This window comes from Carcharhinus amblyrhynchos, chromosome 10 (assembly GCF_965287045.1).
Source record: "Carcharhinus amblyrhynchos chromosome 10, sCarAmb.v2.hapA, whole genome shotgun sequence".
NCBI lineage: Eukaryota > Metazoa > Chordata > Chondrichthyes > Carcharhiniformes > Carcharhinidae > Carcharhinus > Carcharhinus amblyrhynchos.
The window spans coordinates 51,613,810-51,639,508 of record NC_137333.1 but is presented as its reverse complement, the minus strand read 5'-3'; the positions used below and the strand labels follow the sequence as shown (position 1 = coordinate 51,639,508).

Sequence of the window (25,699 nt, the reverse complement as noted above, 5' to 3'; positions counted from 1 at the left end):
TAGCAAATGGGTGCATCTGAACAGAGCTGGGACCACTGTCATCATGGGGAAGTTTGTAGTGCAGTTGGGAAGGTTTATCAATCGTCATTTCACATTTGCAGTACACTAACCAATTTTTGTTTTGATGTTTGAGTCAAAAGATACAAAATTCTTGACTGTGAACACATGACAAGAGCAGGTCTTGGATATCTGTGTCTGTCACTGAATAAATCCAGAAGATTTTACCAAACTCCAATAAATGATACAAACAGCATTGTGAAATTATTTTTGTATCTTGCTCATTTGGTTGACGTTTTGCTCAGCTGCATAATTTGTGGACTCAGTTCAAGGAGAGGTTCACATTTTTAGAGACAAATAGTGAGGTACATGGTGTGAATACCTATTGAATGATTTTGCCAATGATATTAAAGGGCCAGTGGCAACTTTCCACAATAGAGCCTCTGATACTTCTTCCTTTCTTCTCAACTGAGGATTGCCCTACCCCACCCCACTGCACCATGATTGACAGGATCTTATGCCACTTCTGCCACATCCAGCATAAAGACACCATTGAATATGTCTTCCCCTCCCCACCCCTGTCAGCTTTCCAAAGGAACCGTTCCCTCAGTGACACCTTGGTCCACTTCTCAATTACCCACACTCTTGGCCCCCTTCACTGCACCTACCCATACAATCTTAGCAAGTGTAACATCTGCCCATTTTAATTTCTCTCTGCTCACCAACCAAGTCGCCAAACATTTGTTTGGTGAAGCAGTGATTTATTTGTACTTCATATAGTAAACTATTCGCTGCTCTCAGTGCTGTCTTCTTTCCAATGAGGAGACCAACTGCAGATTGACTGACCACTTTGAGGAACATCTCTATTCGGTCCACAAAGATGACTGTGAGTTTCCAGTTTAATGCACCATTCTCCACACATTCATATTTCTGTTCTTGGCCTGCTGTAGGGTGACAGTGAAGTTTAACCCCAGCTTGTTCACACCTCATCTTCCAGTTGGGCACTATACACACTTCTGAACTCAATAAGTTCAACGATTTCTGACCTGCTCCCCCATTTTGATTTTTTTTGTCAGTCAATTTGAATCATGTTTTTCATGCTTTTGTTTTTGGACATAGCTGTCCACTATTCTTGCATTTACACTTATTCTGTGCAAATGTTTTGTTTCTTTAATGCAGCTGTTATCACTCCCTTTAATACAGCAAAATGCTGCAGAAGCTGGAAATCTGTAACAAGAACAGGAAATGCTGGATAAACTCAGCAGATCTGGCAGCATCTGTAGGGAGAGAAACAGCATTAAGGTTTCAAGTCTGAATGACTCTGAGGAAGTCATATTCGACTTGAAACACTAACTCTATTTCTCTCTCCGCAGACACCACCTGACTTGATTAGTGTTCCCAGCACTTCTTGTTTTAAATTTAAATGGCCAGTTCTCACACAGTAGTTGCATTAACTCTGCTTCTCTTGGATAGCTTAAATATCCAACTGATTTCACAAGTTTCATGGTTTTGTTGAGTATCATTTATTAAATCAGCTAAGATCATTTATGGTCATAAAAAATACAATTTGTGTACCTTAGTGGCTCAGGCAGGCACATGAGCAAGGTTGATTTTCCGAATGTGTGGTTGAAAACGTGAATCATAGAATCCTACAGCACAGGAGGAGGCCATTCGGCCCAACAGGTCTGCACCAACCACAATCCCATCCAGGATCTATCCCATACCCCATGAATTTACCCTCGCTAGTCCCCTTGACACTAAGGGGCAATTTAGCATGGCCAATCCACCTAACCCACACATTTTTGGACTGTGGGAGGAAACCGGAGCACCTGGAGGAAACCCATGCAGACACTGGGAGAATGTGCAAATTCCACACATAGTGACCCAAACTGGGAATCGAACCCGAGACCCTGGCACTGTGAGGTAAAGCAATGCTAACCACTGTGCTGCCCCATGACCATGACAATCTCCTGCCTTTGTGGCCAGACAAGGTGGCAAAATGTTTTAAGCCAGCTCCACTAACCCTTGAATTACAAGATATGCTCAGTTAATTAAAACCATGAAAAATGTATTTTCATTACAGTTCTAATGAGATTATTAACCATAGCTACAGAAATGGACACAATAATAGATACTTGGTTAGGTATTCAACTGATTTCTATTACTTACATATATATATTGTATGTCTTATGTTGTGTTACATATATATTGTATATATTTAACATAAACCCAAGACAGTGTTTTTCATCAAAATGGGGTGTGAATGAAGGCTTCAAAAGAAAGGTATAAACCTGGCCAGGTTTAAAACCTGAAAGGTATAAACTTCGGCAGAAATAATAGTAGGAGGAATTATTATTTAAAAGGCGAAAAGCTGCAGCACACTACGGTGCAGAGGGACCTGGGGGTCCTTGTGCACGAGTTGCAAAAACACAGTCTGCAGGTGCAGCAGGTGATCAAGAAGGCGAATGGTATGTTGGCCTTTAAAGCGAGAGGGATAGAATATAAAAGTAGGGAGGTCTTGCTGCAACTGTACAGGTTACTGGTGAGGCCGCAGCTGGAGTACTGTGTGCAGTTTTGGTCGCCGCACTTGTGGAAGGATATATTGGCCTTGGAGGGAGTGCAGAGGAGGTTCACTAGGCTGATACCGGAGATGAGGGGGTTGGACTATGAAGAGAGACTAAATAGACTGGGTCTGTACTCGTTGAAGTTTCGAAGGATGAGGGGGCATCTTATAGAGACGTATAAGATAATGAAGGGGATGGATAGGGTAGAGGTAGAGAGATACTTCCCACTTAGAAAGGACAGCAGGACTAGAGGGCACAGCCTCAAGATAAGGGGGGGTAGTTTAGATTGGAGTTGAGGAGGAACTTCTTCACTCAAAGGGTGGTGAATCTCTGGAATTCTCTGCCCGTTGAAGTGGTGGAGGCTACCTCGCTAAATATATTTAAGTCACGGGTAGATAGATTTCTGATAGACAGGGGAATTAAGGGTTATGGGGAGAAAGCGGGAAAGTGGAACTGATCCACTTCAGATCAACCATGATCTTATTGAATGGCAGGGCAGGCTCGAAGGGCTAGATGGCCTACTCCTGCTCCTATTTCTTATGTTCTTATGTTCTGAGAGTTAATCACTGTACAGCCTACACTGTTCTCTTAAATCTCCCAGCAATTATATAACATCATTAATAGAAGTTTGGAACAGATGGCAAACTCAGTTTCTTGGTTTGACAATGTTAGCCCAATGTTAGTTGTTGCAAATTACACATCACTGGCTCACACTACCACCATCAACATTTTAGGCATGTTTTTTGACAACCCTAGAAATTCTTGCTGGATTTCCAAGCTTCTCCCTCTAAAACCTCTAATTTGTCTTTGTATGAAGCAACTTTTGAAATCAGAGCCAGTCATATCTTTGCTGACCTACACTGGCTTCTTTCCATCAATTAACTGATTTAAAATTTCATACTCTCTACTTCAAGTCTCTCCACAGCTTTATATTTTGTTACCATTGCAACTTCTGAGGATCAGTAATCTATTTTGCATTCTTAGGTCCGCCAGGTTTACCTTCTCTGCACACTCCTTCGTCCTGCTCATTTCTGGGGGCTGAATATTAAGTCACCTTGGCTTTGCTCGCTGGGACTTAAAGACTAGCACCTCTGCACACAACTGATTTTCATTTAAGGTGCACAGTCTCGAGTGATTCTGTCCAGTAGTGTCATGGTGAGGTCAGAGCAATTTGAAAGGCGGACCTAATTTTCATAAAGTTGACAAACTGACAGTATCTGTGGAAAGAGAAACAAATATCTTGCGAGTGGTACTTTCAATAAAAACCAAAGGAAAAGTGACATTCAGCTAATTAGAGGAGCAAAAGCATTCAAAGAAGTAATGCAGCAAAGATTCATAGAGTCCATAGAATCGTAGAATCCTACAGTGCAGAAGGAAGCCATTCAGCCCAAGTCTGCACCAACTACAATCCCACCTAGGTCCAATCCCCATAACCTCATGCATTTACCCTAGCTGGTCCCTCTGACACTAAAGGGCAATTTAGCATAGCCAATCCACCTAACCTGCACATCTTTCGGACTGTGGGGGAAAACCGGAGCACCCAGAGGAAACCCACGCAGACACAGGGAAAACGTGCAGCCTTCACAGACAGGAATTGAATCTGGGTCCCTGGAGCTGTGAGGCAGCAGTGCTAACCACAGTGCCGCCCCATAAAGGATGCAAGTACAAGTGTTGCAAGGTAGGTTCCTGGAGATGGTCTCCAGCTGGAATAGATAGGGAAAATTCAGCAGGAGAGCTCTCGAAAGTCATTTACACGTCTGGTCTCTTGGTCCCATGGAAAATAATTTTAAAACAAAAACTTGGCAGCTTTTCTGACCGGTGTCCGCTGGTTGAGTTATTTTGTTTTGAAAGGGCAGTTGGCAAGACGGAAAATACAGATGTGCCTATCACTGCTCAGTCTCATTATCTAAATGCTGGCTTACTGGTATCAGTGCCTACTTCTCATTTTTTCTATATTAGGTAAAAATGAACTGAGGTTAGGAATGGGGCTGCAGCATACCAAAGGATATCTTCCAGTGAAACATATAATGCAAGCTGTTGATACAGCTGTGTGGAAAATCTGGCTTTGACAACGAAGCTGGAAACATGAAATAATCTCACATTGTGAAGCTTGAGATCTTTTCAATTGACCTTTAAACACAAAATCTGAGTGTTCTGCTTGTAACATGATGTATGATCCAATATTTTACTTCCCTGATTTACTGCCTGCAAACCATTTCATTTATTACTGCTGTCAGTTGAAATTCAGCTGGTACAGTGCTGCTCATACATTTTGTTTTATGGGGTGCATTAAATTGTCGTGTATTTAATAACCTACCATGTATAATGAGCACAGTGGAACTCTGATGTGGAGTGCAGAACATTTATTAACCCTTCCATGGTATTCCGTCAATTATTAAAACTGTGCCTAAAAAGGGTGTTGTAGTGTGTATGATCTTTAATCTGATACACATTGCTTATTTCACACTCATTAACAAAAATGAAGATAAAACACTTCCTTTAATATAATTGTTTGGATTTCTGTTAAAAATAGAATAAAATGACATGCAGAAATTGAGGAGATTGGATGTTTAAAACTCCTTTCTTTTGTTCAGCTGTAAACATGGCCCAAGACACAGATGTTGTAAGCATTACGAAGACAACTGTATTTCCTACTGCATTAAAGTGAGTACTTTTTAATGAAACAAGCAATGTCTCGTTAGCATTAGTCACATACCATAGTCAATTTGGTATCAACAATCAAGTTCATAACATGAGTAGTTACTTCACTAAGAAATGCTTATGTAGGTCTAAAATCAGAAATGGTGGAAAATTAGTGTTTTGGCTGGAGTATATAGGTGCACATTCAAGTTTTTGTTATGTGAGCAGTTTTTTAAATTCCCTAACTTTCTGTATAATGCTCTTGTTTTTTGAAAAACGTAATTAACTTTTTTTTAGCAATATTAAAGATCAATTTTTAACTTCAACACTATTCTCCATATTTTGTGGTTCTTTTTATTCCTAACATTTAACTAAAATTGATTACATTGCCTTCATCAGATTTTAATCACTGGGGGACGGTTAGTGTGGATGTTCGCCGATGATTGGCAGCACAGTGGTTAGCACTGCTGCCTCACAGAACCAGTTACCTAGGTTCGATCCTTGGGTGACTGTGTGGAACTTATACATTCTCCCTGTGTTTGCCTATGTTTCCCCTGAGTACTGGGGATCAGGCAGAGGGGAAGGCCTGGGTAGGATACTGTTTTGGAGAGTTGATGCAGACACAATGGGCCGGATAGCCTCTTTCTGTACTGTAAGGATCCTAAGGTTCTATATAACCATCTTCCATTCTCACGTGCAAAAGCAAATTATTGAAGATGCTGGAAATACTTAGCAACTGCAGAGAGAAAAAAAATTAGTTTTCAGATTTGATGGTCCTGTATCAGTATTGCAGACCATCTTCCAATCACAGATCTCTCTTTTGTTTTAAATAGTATCGTCACATTAAAATAGCTTGTAAACAGTTAACCAGGTATTTTACTAAGTTCATTGATTCTTGTGTCATCAACAAACAGGTTCTCATTACACTGAATTTTTTGATGTCACCTTTTTGACCTGAGGTCAAGAGATTGAGCATGCGAATCCTTATCTTTCAAGTAATTTTCTTTCTTGCTTTCCTCCCCATGGCTATTTTTCACTAATCCCCATCAAGAGAGCAGGCGAGTAGTCTCGGCTAATCTTAATCTGAGTTCTGAATTGCTATTGAGGGCTCTCACTTTGAATTTTCCCTACCCATTCCAGTTGGACGCCAGTTGCCAAATCTACCTTGCCCCATTTATGCTTGCATGCCTTGTGAATAGTTGTTAGTTTTCTTCTAAAGTTATTGCTTTCCTTATCTGTTGAATGTCACTTTTCCTTTGTTTTTATTGCAAGTATTTCTCTCTCCATGAATGCTGTCGGACAGCTAAGTATTACCAGCATGTTCTCTTTTTATTATGTGAGGTATCTATGCTGATCCATAGTACAGTACTCCTTCAGGCAAGATTGGGGATGGGGAAAGTATCAATAACTGTGCTCCAAATTATTCACATAAATTTCCATTGGGGATCAACAAATATTTTTCTAATTACACATTGGGAGGATTACACGAGAACAACAGAATTTAGAACACCAAAAATAAACTGCAGGTGCTGGAAACATGAAATAAAACATAAAATGCTGGAAGCAGCCTGTGTATCTGGCAGTATCTGCGAGAGAGGAACAGAGTTAACGTTTCAGGCCTTGTGTCAGAGATCAGAAAAATCCACTCGTCCTATGACCAAAAGACCAAACTGATATTTCAAATGATCAGCTTGTTGGTCACAGTTACAGATGTCCATGAAAAGACTTTGTAGAGCGTTAAGATAAAACATTATATAATGCTAGTTCATTAACTCTGGTCCGAAACTAGTGCAGACATACTGAAGAGGAGGAGGAGCTGAACAGCACACAAGCTTTTAGAGGTTTGCTGATCGGCTGTTTAAAGTACTTCGAAACGTTTTGCTGTCCAACAACACTGCTCACTGACACTTCAAACAGTTTCCTAATAATGCTGCTTTGAGCTAATGGCCTGGTGTTGTGAGACTTCTTATTGGCTTCACACAGCACCAGAGACAAATTGGTAATGTATCCTCATCAGTCACTAAAATCAGATTAAAGCCTGAATTTGCTGGAAAAATACAGCACACCAGTCACCATCTGTTAAATAAAAGACAGGGTGTGGTGCTTTGGCTGTTTACCCTTTGTCAGAAACAGGTGTGTCCCCAAAATGTCATATCCTATCTTTTTTCTTTAAAACAGATTTAGACTGACCTCCTGATTCACATTTCTAATGTCAATACTTTTTAGTAGAATTTGCTATCCCAACAAATACGAAGTAGAGGAATTCAATGCAACATGTAATGGGTGAATGGGAATATAGTGGTTCAGTTACCAGATCAAAAGAGTTCAACTACTTTGGTGGCGGACTGGAGCAGAGTATAAGACAGTCGAGGCAGGTTTCCTTCCCTCAAAGACCATGCATGAACTAGTTGGATTTTGTTACAATTTCTGAAAATTGTTAACTTTTAAAACTAGGTGAAATTCCTAGTGACCTATATAAAGAATCGCACAACGTTTCATGTTTTAAGACTGTTACTGTAACAAATTAAAATCAAAATCAACTAAATATTACTTGGTAAGTATCCAATATAAAATTGTCACGGTCCCAGATGCCATAGGCTGGTGGCAGTCTAATCTGAAGATAACCACACCCTTAGGTGAGGAGCAAGCTTGAGAAGGCAGCCTTCATAAATAATCTCAGCCGGTATGGGAATTGAACCCGTGGTGTAGGCATCACTGTGCATCACAATCCAGATGTCCAGCTAACTGAGCTAACCAACTTCCTTTTAAAGAGCATATGTCAGGGCTGCGTTAGTCAAATAAATTATAGCATCCCGACTCTCAGCCTTTTACGTAAGAACATGGTTGATTTATGAAGCACTCACTATTCACTTTGTGCTTACTTCCTATAATTTTCCATTTTACAGTGGAAATTCAATCTAGAGATATAGAAAATGTAACCGCATGCCTTGCATGTCATGCTGTTTCGCAAATTTTTAAAAATATCTATTTTCCAGGGTTTTATCCGGATGTTCAGTGTTGGTTACCTTATTCAGTGCTGCCTTCGTATTCCATCAGCACTTCGACACCTGTTTACAAAGCCATCTCGGCTGCTGTCTGCTTTGTACAATAAAGAAAATTTCCAACTTGGAGCGTTTCTAGGATCCTTTGTCAGTATTTACAAGGTAATAAAAGATTGAGCTACTGGAAAACTGCAGTTTGAACAACACGTGATCATGTATTAATTAATAATCAAAGTCATTGGATTCAATATTATGACAAGGAAAATGAAATTAATATACTTCAAAAACAGTTAAGATGTTTAAGGATATGGTAAAGAATAGTTTGGTAAACGTTTGAAACAAAAGGAAAAGGCAAAATTAAGAGATATCGGACGAGATTCTCTGGCCCCCCAACTGCATGTTTCCTAGCAGTGACAGGAGTTGTGTTCGCTGGTGGCAGGATTCTCTGGTCCCACTGCTATCAATGGGATTTTCCACTGAAGTCACCCCATCCCACCCTGAAGCCCACGGGCAGGGTTGTTGGTGGGGACTGGAGAATCCTGCTGGCCTGAACAGCCGGAGAATTCCAGCTATGATTACTGAAGATCAGCACCAAAAAAAACAGTGATCCCATTGAACTTGTTTGTTGCATAAAATGTTCAGGAAGGTAAGACAGTGCATTCAAGTTTATGAAGAATGGATAATGAATTTGTGTGATCTGAGAGTAGAAATAGTAACGCATTTATGCACCCGGACTATAGTAAAGCACAGTAGGAAGGTTTGAGGAGCATGCAATATGTATTCACCAGAATTCTAATAGAAATGAGAAATGATGGTTATGAAAAGTTTGGACTGTTCTTGGAACTGAGAAAGTTAGGAGGGTTTCAGGATAAGAGGTTTTGATAGGGTAGATGGAGAAAAATTATTCGCTTTTAAGTGAGTGAATGAATAACTAAAGTTTATAGATTCAAAATCATTGGAAAAAATCTTGAGGGATGATGAGTGGAAATGTTTTCATTGAGAGATGTTGGGATTTGGAACAAACTACCTGAAAATTTGGTGGAAACTGATTCCATTAAAAAATTAAAAAGGGTATTGTACAGGTATTTCAGAATGAAAAACTTCCATAATGCTGGATGTGGGGCAAAGCACGGTTGCCCTTGCAGAGTGGATTATAATTATTGTTGGAAATTTGAAAGAAAGTACAGCAAGACTTTTTACTTAATGTCTCTTTTGTTACTTATTCTTAATCCCAAGTTTCTTTTCCCCTTCCTGATTTCACTTCCATGACATCATTTGACACAATTAAATATTCAAATTGGCACTTTCTAGTTCAAACTTTGCATGGCTCAGTAATGATTCTTGATTACTAGATTGGCTCGATTGGCTTCTCTGTGAACAGGGCAAGCAGATCCTCTAAAGAAGGCACTAATCTAAAATGGTTCTTTAATCACATCAAATTCCAGTGCAAAACTCCATAGAAAATTTGCGAGAAAGTAAGAATAACAAAAAGTTTGTGTTGTTCATTCACTGCTGAGAGCAAACTTCTGGACATTAACATAGCTAAAGTAGAGCATCTTGGGAGTTGTGGATAGTGAGGGTAATGGGGTAATCTGGGATCTGAGTGAATGTGTTGATTAACAGTGTCTCTTCTTAACTAATGGGATTGAAAGATTGAGAAATAGCGGAAGGACTGAGAAGGCAGTAAATTGCAGTCAAATCAGTCAAAGTGGAAAAATTAGGAATGCTAGATTTGAGAGATTAAAGCAAAAAGAGAAAAGGAAATCAAGTTTTTTTTTTAATGTTGCATCTGAATTCTCCAAAGCTATTGATGACTAGTCATTAATAATAAATGTGTTTTTGGGATAAGATACCACAGGGATTGCCAAAGGGATTGATGAGCAATCATGAAAAATGATCACATTGTTAAAAAGATACTTAAGGTATTATTTGTTAGACTTCCTCTGGCCAGCTTAATGGGTAATTAATGTACAAATCCAAATTAAAATGAGAAGCTAGGGACAAGATGTTGTTTACGTGAAGCAAATGACAGATCAGCTAAATTGCCCGGCGAGTTCTGAAGATTCGCAACACATGACATCTCTCTTAATTCCTGAATGTACTGACCAATTTTTACAAACCTGTTTCAGAACTTTGTGCAATTTTTATCCACCTGTAATATTACTGACCAACTTCCTTTATGTGAACAAGATATTTGGTAGCGCTCTGTTTTCCAGAGCCTGAGAAAAGGCATTTACCAAAATAATATTTTTTGACATGATTTGTTGTATCACAGGCAGAAGCCTGATATTTTTATTTCATATTAAGGGTACAAGTTGTTTCCTTCGATGGGTGAGAAATTTGGATGATGAACTTCATGCGCTGATTGCTGGTGAGTGTCATCTTATATTTTCAGCGCTCACTCTCCATCTCACAGAGGCTTCCTTAGTGCATTCTGTACATGGCTGCTGGATAAAGATTTTTAATATTATTGAGATTGAAAAGAGGGATAACAAAAGTCCAAAAAAGCTTTTTAACGGTGTCCTTTTGAAAAATGATGGTTTTTCAGTTCCATTGTATCTTAATTCTTGCACATGGCACTTAACTTTCACAACTTGAACAAGGCTATGCCATGTGCTGTGTAATTGTTCTATCCCTATACTCCAAGACAAATCTTGAACATTATACTTATATGACTGCTGAGGCCCATATGGCCATGTGCCAATCTGCAATGCGTCCTCCGTGAGAGCCTTTACCAAGACTGGGTTGCTTACAGTCTGTATCGTCATTGTCTCAGTGACTGTGTGAATAGGCTGAAGTGAACCATTAAGTAAGCATGTCCTTTACAGGTTTCCCTCCATCTCAACGCCAACAGGCAAGTGCTAAACCCTTCACCTGACCTCAGTCTAGACATGGCATCCTCACCCCACTCCTTCCATGTAAAGGGCATCTTGAGGGACCAAAGGTGGGTATTCCTCCCGTTCATACATGAAGATGTATGGAGACGTTACTCTTTGACTGAGGTGATGAGAGCCATATGCAAAAAGCCTCACGTGAACACTTTTATATTTGTCTCACCCACCCTCAAAACTACAGAGAGACCATTGCCTTGGTAGCATAGAGAGACTAACTGAATGATCCCTTGCCAGCCATAGCTATTCAGTCAGGGAATGGAGGTTTGGAGTCATGAGTTCGCTGCAAGGACCCAAAGCACTGCTCGTAAAGGCAAACTAAAGCAGCACATACGTAGATAAATTGAAGCCAGCAGGTGCACACCAATTATATACATTTGGGGGACAGACTGTTCTAATAATCTACTGGTGGGGCCCTTAATTTGGTGTGGGAATGTAATTCCAATGAGTTGCCCTAAGATGGAAATGTGGTTCCTTACGTAGGTCCTGGACAAGTTGAACTGCTTTCAACACACGCTCGGAGTCGAGAACAAAATTTCAAACTAATTTCCTGTCAGCGGAAAACTGACATTGTCCATCCCGCCAAATTTAGGACTCCTGCCTGCCATGATTCCTGACACTAGCAGGAATGGAGAATTCTGCCCAATGAGTCAATCACATTCTTAATATTTTTATGCAGGTTTCTTAGCAGGAATGTCGATGATGTTTTACAAAAGCACAACCATCTCCATGTACCTGGCTTCTAAACTTGTGGAGGTAAAAACAAAAGTTTTTTTATACACATAAATGGCAGCTTGGATGTTCCCATATGTAGACCATGGTAATTTGTTAGTTTTTAGAAAATGTGGCGATCACATCTTTGTCTGTTTCTTACTAAATGGTGAAGATTTTCAGCTTGAGTTACTTGGGAATGGTCAGGTCCCAGGCATAGAAGAGTGAAAGGGTTGCAAGCACACAATCTAGGCCTACATCCTCTTTATATTGCTTCATTTTCCTCTAGATTTCCAGGCAGGCATTTGTGGAAAATATTTGTCCTGGCCTTTGCACCTGGCTCTTTTAGATTGAGGATCTGAGCGAGCAAGGAACAAAGCCAGGGAGGCCCGAAAGGTTAGTGGTACATATCTCACCCCACAAATTTGCAATGGATGTGTAAGAACATTTTTAAAAAAAAGGAGCAAGCGATTCTTGAGACTGTTCTACTATTCAGGTCGATTACAACTGACCTTTGACCTCAACTCCATTTCCCTTCTTGTTGAGGGGGGGGTTACAATCATGAGGCAAGACTGTTCTCTTCCTGTTGGGGAACACTTCAGCGGTCATGGGCATTCGGCCTCTGATCTTCGGGTAAGCGTTCTCCAAGGGGGCCTTCATGACACACGACAGCGCAGAGTCGCTGAGCAGAAACTGATAGCCAAGTTCTGCACACTTGAGAACGGCCTCAACTGGGATCTTGGGTTCATGTCACACTATCTGTAACCTTCACAACTTGCCTGGACTTGCAAAATCTCACTAACTGTCCTCTCTGGAAACAATACATACCTGTTTAACCTGTGCTTAAAGCTCTTTCCACTCACATTGTCTGTACCTTTAAGAATTGATTAGCTGTAAAGGCTCACATTCCAATCATTATGCATGTAAATTGAGTTTGTGTCTTAGTGTCATTTTTACGACCAGAACTCCCAGTCACGTGATGAAGGGACAGGCTGTCCCGAAAGCTTGCGGCCTTTGCTACAAATAAACCTGTTTGGACTTTAAACTGGTGTTGTGGGATTTCTTTGTGCAAACTCCACACAGACAGTGACCCAAGATCAGAACTGAACCCGGGTCCCTGGTGCTGCTAACCACTGTGCCACCATGCTGTTCTAGTTTTTGAATTTGATGGTGCTAACTTCAAAGGCCTCAGCTCTTTGAGCACCTCCTTCAACAAGTTTGATGGATTTCCAGTGAGTGCAGTTGATGCAAAGCATTAGATCTTGCACATTCAAATTAAAAAGGAATTCTGCCAGAAAATTAAGTCAAAATGTGCAAGGATACTTCTTAATATTCCACCTTAATTTTACCTTGCACGACAGTCTAAGTTGATAGGTTTTTTTTCAGTAATTGTCTCTGCCAGTGTTTTTCCAGGGTGTCTGGTCCTCTTCAGATCCTTGTCCATGTTAACATCACTATGTGAGGCTTGACAGCTACGTGTCAGTAGGTCATCACAGCTGAGCATTATCCTGTTCTCTTTCTATGTCCACACATGCATTATAAGCAGGCTTCACGGCTTAACTATCAAGAGTGTGAATTTCTCTCTGCTGACTAGTGCATTGAGACCAGAAAAGACTGACAATGATATTATTTAGTTTTCCTGCTGGTAGACGTTCTTATTGCTGTCAGTTGCCCTTACACAAGGCTGCACTAATTTCAAGGGTCATGGTGTTATTAGCTTTGCTGAATGGCCACCGACATTATCGATCACTTGAACCTCACATGGGGGAGTGATCAGTGATGAGTTCAAATATATTGCAGACTATTGAATCGTTTTTATAATTGTTGGGATGTTGTAAGTTCCAGTTTTAAAATTAAATTGATGGTGGTCATATTATTTCTCTTACTAATTGGAATTTAATTTTTACTGGCAGACAATGTATTTCAAAGGCATCGAAGCAGGAAAATGTCCATACATTGCGCATGCAGACACCGTCATCTATGCGATTTCCACAGCCATATGTTTTCAAGCTGTAAGTACCAAATGGTGTGACAGAGTTAAGCACACTGTTCTTCAGAAACTCCATCGCAATGTCTTTCAGGAAGAATTATACTATTAATTAAAGTGACTCACAGTTGTGTAATATAACACAATTTTTGTGCACATAGTCCAAAAAGATAGATTAAAACAATATTTTGGCAGCTGGTTTTGAAAATCTGCTTTCTGAGCATTTGGCCAATTACAGTATTTGTTCATGATTCTGTTTGTTGTGGACAGGAGTGGGTTAATTTAAACATTAATTTCTCCTCTTTCCAGTCAACATAATAAATTTGATTTATTTCCCTCTTTCTAAGTATTTCCCAATGCCTTGGTTTTTGTGTGATCTAATTTTCTATTAATGACGCCACAGCAAACTGGAGACAGGATAAACTCCAGGGGCTAGTTGATTTGCGTACACTCAAAACACAAAACGAGGGATCACCACATCCCCTTTGCATTCAGACAATTCAGAGAGGAATAGTGTAACGATTTACAGTACAGAAACCACAGAGAAAAGAAATCTTAGTTCTTGTGGGTTCCAGAGTCCAGGATCAAAGTCCAATGAGGTATTCCTTCGTGGAGATTGGTGGACAGAAAACCGATGCTGGATAATTCAGTTTTCTGGTGATGTTGATGAGATAGGCATGCAGAAATTTATCAGTCTTGTGGTGGTGTCAGGTCTGGACATGGTGTGGGGGTTATCGTGTGTATGGCTTGGTCTGGGTCTTTCAAGTGCATATTCCCAAGTTAGAAGTACTTTTGGTTACAGACTAACCCTATCCAACTGAGCCATTGGGAGGAAAGCAGCTGTTTCCTAAGTACCAATTGTAATGATCAGTCTTAGGAAATAAAACTAAGTAATCGTGTCAAAGCAATAGCTTAAGGTCACAATATATAACCTAAGAGTTAAGATACTATTTCACATGGTAAATCTCAATGTCTACAGAATGACCTCCTTACCAAAATCACTAGAGTAGTTACTCCAGTTTCCACAATCTCAATAAAACCAATTTTCTCATCAGAACATTAGATATGTCAAATTTCTCAACTATGCAGCTATTGTCGCTGTTTTGTTCTGAGTGTAATAAGTCATCCTTGAGCGATGTTACTTGAAGCAATGCACGGTGACATCAAATGTACTTGTTATTCTATCTGAGCAATTATACTGTTCACATTTTGTAGAGAATTATAGAATGCCAGTGCCAGTCCGATTCAAACTCTCGCCCACCCCCATCATTCTAGAAACAAGATGCCAGCCTCCTATTAATATTGCTGCAGACAAATCAATGGAATAGCAAGGTGAAAATATCAGTTGGAGCTGGTATCGGTAATCTAGGAACTTCTTTGACAGCTTAAGAAGTTGATAAGATCCAAACTGATATCAGGAAGACAACATTTGCAATTAAATGATTGCTATCGGTATTGACCAATGAAATAACTAGAAAGAACTGGAAACCATGTTTAAAATAATTATATAGGAAGGAGTTTTGGTATGTACAATAATACATTTTTAGCCTGGCTCTCTCAATTGTCATTCTCATCCAGCACGTTGCACAATGTTGTCATTTGCTGTGTAACAGAATCACACAAAAAGAGTTCTGTCTGTGGTGGTGGAGCCAATACAAGGTATAAACTCAGGAAACGTCAGAAGAGTTGGTGATGCAATACCATTTGCAAAACTGAAGATCTGTGTTGAGCTATGTCAGGCAGGAATGCCCTCTAGTTTCAGCTGAACTGCATTCTTGCACTGAACATTATCATCCAAATTGATGAAGAATGCAACCAAACAATGAAAGCTCCCAGATTATGTTCATTCTCTGCTCCTTATAGCTGTGCGCTTTCAAGTTCCTAACTGCCTATCCTTTGGTCTTCCACTTATCATTACACTTTTGCAGCTGTTATTTTGAACCAGTCACTCCCTCGCCCCTACCATTGATGTTCTTGTCCCCAGAAAAATACTTCTCTTTCCCATCCTAGTATTTATTGCCTGTGGTTTGGACCCATCTGTAACCCTCTAGTCCAAGGGATCACAGACTTGTGTATTTGGTGAACAGCTAGTTTGGTCATCCAGCACCAGATCTGAATGGACCACGTCAAAATAACCCAGTACTCAAAAATCTAAGGATCAAAGATAAGTCCCAGCTTCAATTTGTCACAATCAGCTGTGTCCTCAAACCCTTCTCACTGACTGTCCACTACACCCTCTTCACCAAGGTGAGATATTCAGCTCTGTTTAATTGTTTCCCCCTTTCTCATCAAACCAACCCTCCTTCCAACTTAACACTGAATTGTAAAGATAATAGCAAAGTAACTGAGCCACTTCTTAAAAAATTCATTCATGTGATCTAGGCGTCGCTGACTGGGCCAGCATTTATTGCCCATCCCTAAAGGTATTTAAGAGTCAACCATTAATTCTATATCCAATTTTGCTTCATTCACTTGGTTGGATATTATTGCAGTTTATAAAACACATTTAATGTTAACAATGCACAATACTGACGTGGGAGTTTGGGAAATTGCTGATTTCTAGATCTTTGTGAGCAGCACAAATGGGGCCTGGAAAAACTGGTAGCCACAGTAAAAAGTCTGACAACACCAGGTTTAAGTCCAACCAATTTATTTGATAGTAAACTCACTAGCTTTCATGGGGTTTCCCTCTTCTTCAGGTGAAAGAGGTGAAGAGAGAAACCCCTCGAAAGCTAGTGAGTTTACTATCAAATAAATCGGTTGGCCTTAAACCTGGTGTTGTCAGACTTTTTACTGTGTTTACCCCAGTCCAACGCCGGCATATCCACATCATGAAAACTGGTAGCCCACATAGAAAGATTAAGAAGTCTTACAACTCCAAGTTAAAATCCAACAGGTTTATTTGATAGTCAACACCACAATCTTTCGGAACACTGTTCCTTCGTCAGGTGAGTGGAGATTTCTGATCAGAAACTCACCTGATGAAGGACAGCATTCCGAAAGCTTGTGGCATTTACTATCAAATAAACCTGTTGGACTTTAACCTGGTGTTGTGAAACTTCTTACTGTGTTTACTCGATTTCAACACCGGCATCTACACATCCTGCCAGCCCACATGGAAGCCAGATATTTGGCAACTATGTATAAACCTTGAGTACTTGTAAGGTATATCGCATTTGGATCTATCAACAATCTGATCAAAACACTAAATACGGAGTTTAAAGTTTAGGACATAAAACTATTTACACAACTTTTTAGTGGAGTAAATCACTAGTGTGGTGGCGAATCAGAAAGCCATGGCAAGTGAAGACAACTTAATTCCTGGCGAGTATTGAGCTGTTACTTCTGGAATCAAAATGAAATCCACTGGAAAGTTTGAATGAGTAATCTAGATGTGCCAGAGATATTTTGCCCGAAAAGTACTTTGTTACTGTCATTTTAAAAAAAAAAGTACAGTTAGTTATCTTTAAACTTATTTATGTTCATTTCTTCCAGTTAAATATTAGGAAGACCAAAACCATTGTTTTCAGTTCCCACTTTAAAATCTGTTCTCCAGTTATTGACACCCTTCTCGCTGACAACTGTCTGAGACTAAAGCAGATTGTTCACAATCTTTGTGTTGCGTGTGACATAGCGGAGAACTTCAACCACATGTATTGTGCCATCAGTTAAACGTCCCCAGCTCTGCCTCTATAATATTGCCATTCTTCGTCCCTGCTTCAGCTCATCTGCTGCTGAAATGCTGTGGATGTTGGAAATCTGGTTTGCCACATATCTGTCTTGTTCAGCTGCTTTTTGCCAAGCCACTGAGTCACTGACCATCACCACCACCACCACCACATCCCACTCCCCCCTTTCCCAAAGGGTCCTTTAGCACATCCAGCAAAATGAGTTATTAAATGGTTAACTTAAAAAACAAAATGTGTTGCACTTAACAGAAAAATATAGTTTTCAGAAGCTTTTTCAATATAATAATATAAAATGTAATTCACTGAAATATTGTTATTTAGGTTAAATTGCATTTTATTTAGTGTTTGAAAAATTGAGCTTAATTTTCCTTGTCATTTTTAGGCTGTGATGGAAGTACAGAATTTACGGCCTTCTTACTGGAAGTTTCTTCTGAGGCTTACAAAGGGAAGGTAAGTGCCTCAGTTAACTTTTCACTTAAGGAAGAGCTTTTGCAGAGTCGGGAAGACTATTGACATGTAAAAGTGGCAGCTGAGTTCTGGCTGTGGAAGTCCCACCCTCATTTGTGGCAGTTCCAATTTTTGCCAACAGCAACAAGTGGCTGGGATGTGATTCACATAGAGGGGAAATCTAAATTCAGCAAGTCCATTTGAACTTTGTTTTGAGTTCAAACAGATCCCATTTTGGCTGTCCCAAGGATCTTAACCTGCATTTGTTTTAGATCCTCTGCTTTTTAAGCTTTAAAACCACAAGCTAATATTTTAATGAAAAAAAAAACTGTTGGACAGCTTTAATTGACAGGCAATCTGGTGTTGATTAGGGAGAAATATGATCACCTGTTCCACAGTTTCAATGGAATTGTTTATTGATATTTCCTGAGGATTCTTATGATGCCATTATGACTGCTTGACATAGTTTCAAAAGCCACAGAACATCAGTGGAAGTTCTGAGTTCACAGTTTGATTCACAGAAGCTATAACCTGATTAGCTCTCTTTGAATTGGCCACTGAATAAAAGTGCATTTGGTCAGATTCTGGATGTATTGTAGGGAGCATATATTAGTCGTAATATAGGTTTCTTCTTTAAAAACGTGTGTCCATCAATGCAAGGGATGATATGGTGGTGAAAATAACTTCTATTTTAGGCAACCAGTTTCTTCAGGCCAGGTGCAGCACAGTAAGATCCAAAGTAACTATCAGTCTACTCTGATCCAACATTCTGCATCTGCTCCTACCTCAGGAAATTTCTCTCTGACGGAAACAACAATTGAATTTATATAATGCCTTTAACCTAACTAATGACCCAAGGTGCTTTACAAATATTGTTAAAACAAAACTTGACACTGAACCATGGAAAGATGACCAACAGCTTGGTCAGAGAAAGAGGTTTTATGGAGCACCTTAAAGAAGGAAATGGGATGTGGGCATCTTTGGCTAGGTCAGCAATTGTTGCCTATCCCCAATTACCCTAGAACTGGGTGGCTTGCTAGGCCATTTCAGAAGACAGCTAAGGGTCAACCTAATTGCTGTGTGTCTGGAGTCCCATTTAGGCCAGATCAGGACAGGAGATTAGTGAACCAGGTGAACTTTTTACAGCAATTGATGATAGTGTCATGGTCACCATTACTGAGACCGGTTTTCAATTCCTGATTCATTAATAGAACTTAAATTCCACCAGCTACCTGTTGGGATTTGAACCCATGTCCCCCACACAGCATTGGCCTGGATTTCTGGACATTATCAGTACACCACCATCTTCCCTAAAGACAGGATGGGGGGCTCAGGCAGCTGAAGGCATGGCTGTCAGTATGAAATTGTTAAACTAGATGCTGAGAAGGCCCAAACTGGTAAAATTCAGAGGCCATGGGCAGTGGGGTTGCTATGCAGGGGGTGGTGCATGGCTATAAGGCTAGAGGAGATTAGAGTTTGGGAATTGTTTAACTGAGAGCCAGTGTCAGTCAGCAGGCACACAGGAGATAATTAGTGAACTGGACGTGGCGCAAGTCAGAATGTGGACAGCAATGTTTTGAATGACCTCAAGTTTGCTGCTGGATGAACTGGAACTTTGGAATAGTCAAGTCAGGAGGCGTGAATGAAAGTTTTAGCAGCAAACAAGCTAAGGCAGGGTCAAAGCCGGGTGATCTACAGAGGTGGAAACAGGCTGATATTTTGATGGAAGCTCATCTCACATTACACCTGACAGCAAGGATATAACACACCAGGGAAATATTTTCCATTCCTCACACCAACCATCCTTGGGTTTGTCTGGCTGACATTCCAGCTAGCACAGGTTTGGTGTTAATGCCCAACACTACAGGGAACGGAATTTAAACTGAACAAATTTATTTCACATTGGGATCCAACAGCCAGCATTTGGAGGAGAATTTCATCCCAGCAGCCTGGACTGGATTTCAGAATCAAAGCCCTGGAATTGAAAGGCAATGTCTATCACACTTCACTACCAGTCTGTGGAATTTATTTCTGCAGTGCTAAATATAATTTTCATTTTATAGTATTCATTGTTTTCGAAATTTCTTTTCCTATTTCTCAGTATACACAATGGAGGTTACCTCTTAATATTCCATTTTTGAACACAGTGACAATCTTTATGGTGACTGTATTTACATATTTTCCTATTATATATACCTGCAAACCTGTCAGGCCTGACTGTGAATGGGAGAGTTCTGTAATATTGGTGTGTGGCCTACTGTTAGCAATTCAAACAGCAGTAACATCCAAGCTACATTTGAGCCTGCACGCAACAACAGCCTCTGGCCACTGGGTGTTGCTATAGAGCAGTCTAAGACAGCCTCCAGCAATCGCAGCATCTTTATAGAGGTAAGTAAACAGGTCAGGAGAAAATCGTAAATTCAACTTAATTCTGCCAAGTTTTACCCACATAGAAGTTACCTTAAATTTCCTCTTTGGGCAACTTCCAACTGACATGCCTGTCAATTCTCGGGTTTCTTTCCTGCGCATGTTTCAGTTAGACGGCAGTATCTTCCTGTCCCATCAGTCAGCTGCTTACCTTGAGATAATATCAGACTGTATAACGTTTCCTCTGCCTAACCTGCAGTATTGGCTTCTCCAATATCCTGATTTCCACAATGGTGTAAACTCCTTTTTATGAACTCAGTTGTTGCACTGCTATCAAGACATTTTGTAGGCCTTCAACCTCACTCCCAGCCTGCACTTGAAACCTCCTAGCCTAATTCTTGTCTTCTGCCACAACCCCTCTTTTTCTCAGACCCCTTCCTCTTTCTTAACCTTTCCTTTTTGCTCCTCCATATCTCCCTTCTTTTGCTTAACCTCCCATTTCTTCCATTCTCTCCTCCCCACCTCATCTCTTACCTTCTCTAGCCTATTTCATTCCCTGCTGCCTCCGCTAATTTTTTCGACTTGAATACTGCACCAGATTTTGACTTCCAGTGTGAAACATCATGGAATAAACTGGACTAACTGAACAAAAAAGCAATCAGTACATAACTGTTGCACTTTCCTACAGTGTCGAGTAGGTAGATTTAGTGGCAAACAGTACAAATATATCTTAAGCTACTAAGATTTTTCAGTATTAAGGCTAATAATTTTGTTTCAACCAGGTTTGCTCTGATGAACAGAAGAGCGTTGGATGTTTTTGGAACACAAGCCTCTAGAGACTTCAAAGGATTCATACCAAGACTGGACCCAAGATATACTGTTGTAAAACCAGAACTTGGGCTCAATTCCTGACTACCTACTGGTTTGACTGGCCAGAATAAACATTCAGTGGAGTGGTCCAGGTTCTTAGGACAGGTTTAACAAGAGTCAGTAATTCCAGCGTTTCACCCTAAAAAAAGGTCAATAATCCATATTCTTGCTGTTTTCCTTAAGAGAAGGGCTATCTAATTGAGCCCATCTTTTATTATTAAAAGAAATGTGAATGCTTTAAGTAAGTACTTCTTGTTTTGGAACTTCAGTAGCTTCTGTTAATTGATCCAGATTTTTTGTTACAATTTTTGCTAGTTATTTTAAAAGTGAAGCGTATAAATTCAGGTTGCCGCAAAACGCATTATGCCAACTGCTTTTTAGCAGAATCTCACCCATTTTAAGTACGCTGATGAATTTGTTTGAGAAATTGAATATGTTTTCTCTCTGATGTAGTCCATGGTTATGGTTTCATTCCACATAGCCAGTGGATGACAAACAAATGAAATGAACAGAATTTGATGGGAAATAAGTTACAATATGCAAATTGGGCCATCCAGTTGTTTTTAACCATTAAATAGCTCTCCATCTTTTGATCAATAAAGCCCAATCCATTCTGATAACGAACTGCAAAATTCTATCCATTCTGATAACTTAATGAAAGTCTTAAAACAAGGTTCTGTTGCAGGATTTTCTAAGTTTCTTTTAACTAAATGGAAATTTTCACTCTCTGATATCATAGAATATAAGTAAATAATTTTTCTTGTAAATGAAATAACAAGTGTATTTCAGTTAAAATCCTTCTGGTCACAGGAATTTAAACGAATAAAGCTGTTCAGTCAGAAATTTTATTTAGATATTCATCCTAAAGGCTTTTATTACGGTTAGGTTACACCAACCCTCTGAGTACTCAGGAACTGCTGTTTCCAAGAATGAAACAATTGCCACCAGGGATTTGTTCCAAAAAGATATAGTGCAGGAATTGAAATTCCAACATTGAAAATATATAATAAAATAAACTATTTACCAATTAAATCTGTATTTTACGCTGAAGAAAATAAAATGTCATTTTGGTCATAGCCCGTAACAGTGTAAAATTATTTTTATCTGCAGAGAGAGCATGTGTGTTGGATCTGTAAGAACTCACCATATTCCTACAGCTGATGATGCGTAACTTGATCTGTTTTAGAAATAAAATGCAGATGTTTGAGAAGCGACATGCATACAATGGCAGGAACTGCTCTAATACATTACATACGCTGTAAATTGAGAATGGTGCTTTCCTAGATCCATATAATGCCGATTACTGAAGATGCTGTGGTTGTAGCTTAATCTCGAGATCTCCTAACTACAACCTAAGCTGTTCAAATGGACAATCTTCATCAGATCCAGTGGTGGGTGAAATTAGAATCGGAGGTGCTATTATTTCCTGTAGCCTTATCCAAACGTTGCATTTATCCCCAGCACAAGTGGTTGACATTGACAAAAGCTGTGACTTGTATTCCATCAAATAATGGCATGTGTCGAGTTAATAATCAGTATATTTACAGGTGTTATTTACCTCACAAAGCAGGAGTTATCTCACAGTGTGATGTGAGTTGCTTTGATACTTTTGATCAAAACTGTGAGTATTCAAATTATTCCAATGCATTGGAAACATGGAGATTTTCCCCAGTATGTACTGGAAAATTATTGTAGAAGAATGGATTCAGTAACATGTCAAACTTTAAATGGATTTCATGTCTTTTGTGGAAAAATTAGTTTATTGCATTGGGTCTATATGTATTGAGTTACAAAGGGCTAAAGGGTAGTTTGTACCTGTTTATGTATGGCTTATCAGTGCAACGAGCACAGTTTGTTGCTTTTGTTACCACTCCATTTGTCCATACTGCCTTAAACCTCTGCCTAGAAAACTTCAGTTTGAAACACAAGCAAAATAAAACGGAAGACATGAACTCCTCCTGCTACCAACAAACACCTCCAGTGGTTTGTATAAAATGTCTTCACTGCAGAGAGTGGCAAAGCAAATCTGGAGAAGATTATACCATGTAATTGCGTTCATTTTTGTAAGAAAGAAATAGAAAATTCAAAACATGTAAATCACGCGATAAATTTAAGGCTGCATCTTAAGTTTGTAAAGTAATATAAATATCCTTTAATTTTATCAATTAAAGTACTAATAAAACATCAGTGAGACCAAGTATATTTTTTACTTATAACAAATGGAAGAATATACTGTCAGTATATTGTCAGTTTTTATTTATCAGAAATTTTTTTTGAGGAACAGGTAGTTCATAAAGCAAATGCAGTTTGGAAATGGATGTAAACAGTGATTCCAACTCAGAATGCATTAATCTCGAGTTAAGGTTGACATTTCAGTGCAGTACTGGGGAATTCTGCACCGTAAAAGGTGTTATCTTTTGCTTCAGACATGAAAGCAAGATTTCATCTACCTGCTTGGGTGGGTATAAAAGATCCCGTGCAGTATTTCAAAGAAGAGTCTGGGAGTTATTTGTGGTGTAATGATCAATATTTACCCCTTGATCAACATCACAAGAAATGGATTATTTAATCATTAGCGCGATAGTGTTTGTTGGAGTTTGCTGAGAGAAAAATCTGTTGCCACATTTCCTGCAACTATGACTATGCTTCAAAAAGTATTGGCTGAAAGGTGCTTTGTGATGCACCATGAGAAATGTAATATAAATGCAAGTTTGTGTTCATTTTTAGTTATTGACCGTAACCTAAATTCAATAATAATAGCTTCTTCAAACTCAGTATTTAGGCAAATGGAAATGCAACAAAAGTATCTATATGACCCAATATTGTATAAGAGTTATGCTGCCAAAATATTCCCCAATCAGATTAGAGATTTCAGTTGGAAATGAAGGACTGTTATGGACTTCCACCTTGACAAATGCACATAAAACAACTATTTTATTTGTGCAATTTTAAAATTCTAGCGATGGAAATTTTGTAAGCATGCTTCATATTGTGTTCCATGATGAACCACAATAAGTTTTGTAACCCTGTCCTTTGTTACTGCATTATTATTCACAGGCACAGAAATAGAAATAGCTCAATAATATCAGATGTAAAATATTTTGGAGTATATCTGTATGTGGACATTCATAATATTGTGTATTTGCCCCATGGTGATGCTTGCTGAACAACCTTTTCAACTATCCTTCAGATCTTTTCATAACATATAATGCTGGAAAATCTCAGCAGGTCTGACAGCATCTGTGGAGAGAGAATAGAGCCAACGTTTTGAGTCAGCATGACACCGTGCCAGCTCTGACAAAAGGGTCATCCAGACTTAGTGTCAGTTCTATTCTGTCTCCACAGATGCTGTCACACCTGCTGAGATTTTCCAGCATTTTCTGTTTTTGTTTCAGATTCCAGCATCCGCAGCATTTTGCTTTTATAATGGACCTATCCCCTTATATATTTCTTAAAACAGTTGCAATTATTTAAATACCGCCTTAAATTTGCCAAATACACGATATTTTGAAACCAAAAAAATTACCATTACCAAGATTTTGATCCATCTAGATTAAAGGAAGATTAAAATGCATCAAGAAATAGAAAATAGGTGCAGGAGTAGGCCATTCTGCTTTTCAAGCCTACAGTACCATTTAATATGATCATGGCTGATCATGCACTTTCAGTATCCCACTCCTGCTTTCTCTCCATACACCTTGATCCCTTTAGCCGCAAGGCCATGCCCAGCTTCCTCTTGAACATATCTAACAAACTGGCCACAACAGCTTTCTGTGGTAGAGAATTCCACAGGTTTACAGCTCTCTGAGTGAAGAAATTCTTCCTCATCTCAGTTCTGAATGGCTTATCCCTTATTCTTACACTGTGACCTCTAGTTCTGGGAACTTCCACAATATTGGGAACATTCTTCTTGCATCTAGCCTGCCCAGTCCCAACAGGATTTTAAATGTTTCTATGCAATCCCCTCTCATTCTTCTAAATGCCAATTAGAACATAAGAACATAAGAACATAAGAAATAGGAGCAGGAGTAGGCCATCTGGCCCTTCGAGCCTGCCCCGCCATTCAATAAGATCATGGCTGATCTGTCGTGGCTCAGTTCCACATTCCCGCCCTCTCCCCATAACCCTTAATCCCCTCTCTTATCAAAAACCCATCAACCCGCTTCTTAAAAATATTTAGCGGGGCAGCCTCCACCACTTCAACGGGCAGAGAATTCCAGATATTCACCACCCTTTGAGTGAAGAAGTTCCTCCTCAACTCCGTTCTAAACCGCCCCCCCTTTATCTTGAGGCTGTGCCCCCTAGTCCTACTGTCTTTTTTGAGCGGGAAGAGTCTCTCCACCTCTATCCTATCCATCCCATTCATCATCTTATACGTCTCAATGAGATCTCCCCTCATTCTTCTAAACTCTAACGAGTACAAGCCTAGTTTATTCAGCCTCTCCTCATAGCTCAACCCCCTCAACTCCGGTATCATCCTAGTAAACCTCCTCTGCACTCCCTCCAAGGCCAATTGATCCAGTCTCTCTCCATA

At 39.6% G+C, this 25,699-nt stretch overlaps 1 protein-coding gene across 1 annotated transcript in view; it reads left to right on the top strand.

The window, feature by feature from the left end:
- Nucleotides 1–23,342, top strand: part of tmem135 (transmembrane protein 135) — a 392,480-nt gene extending 369,138 nt beyond the window's left edge. Inside the window, exons 9-15 of the mRNA XM_080197023.1 lie at nt 5,156–5,225; nt 8,198–8,365; nt 10,511–10,574; nt 11,774–11,850; nt 13,719–13,817; nt 17,864–17,931; nt 21,078–23,342. Coding sequence (XP_080053149.1) covers nt 5,156–5,225; nt 8,198–8,365; nt 10,511–10,574; nt 11,774–11,850; nt 13,719–13,817; nt 17,864–17,931; nt 21,078–21,207 — 676 coding nt within the window. The 3' untranslated portion in view covers nt 21,208–23,342. The remainder of the gene's footprint in view (nt 1–5,155; nt 5,226–8,197; nt 8,366–10,510; nt 10,575–11,773; nt 11,851–13,718; nt 13,818–17,863; nt 17,932–21,077) is intronic.
- Nucleotides 23,343–25,699: the final 2,357 nt, after the last annotated feature.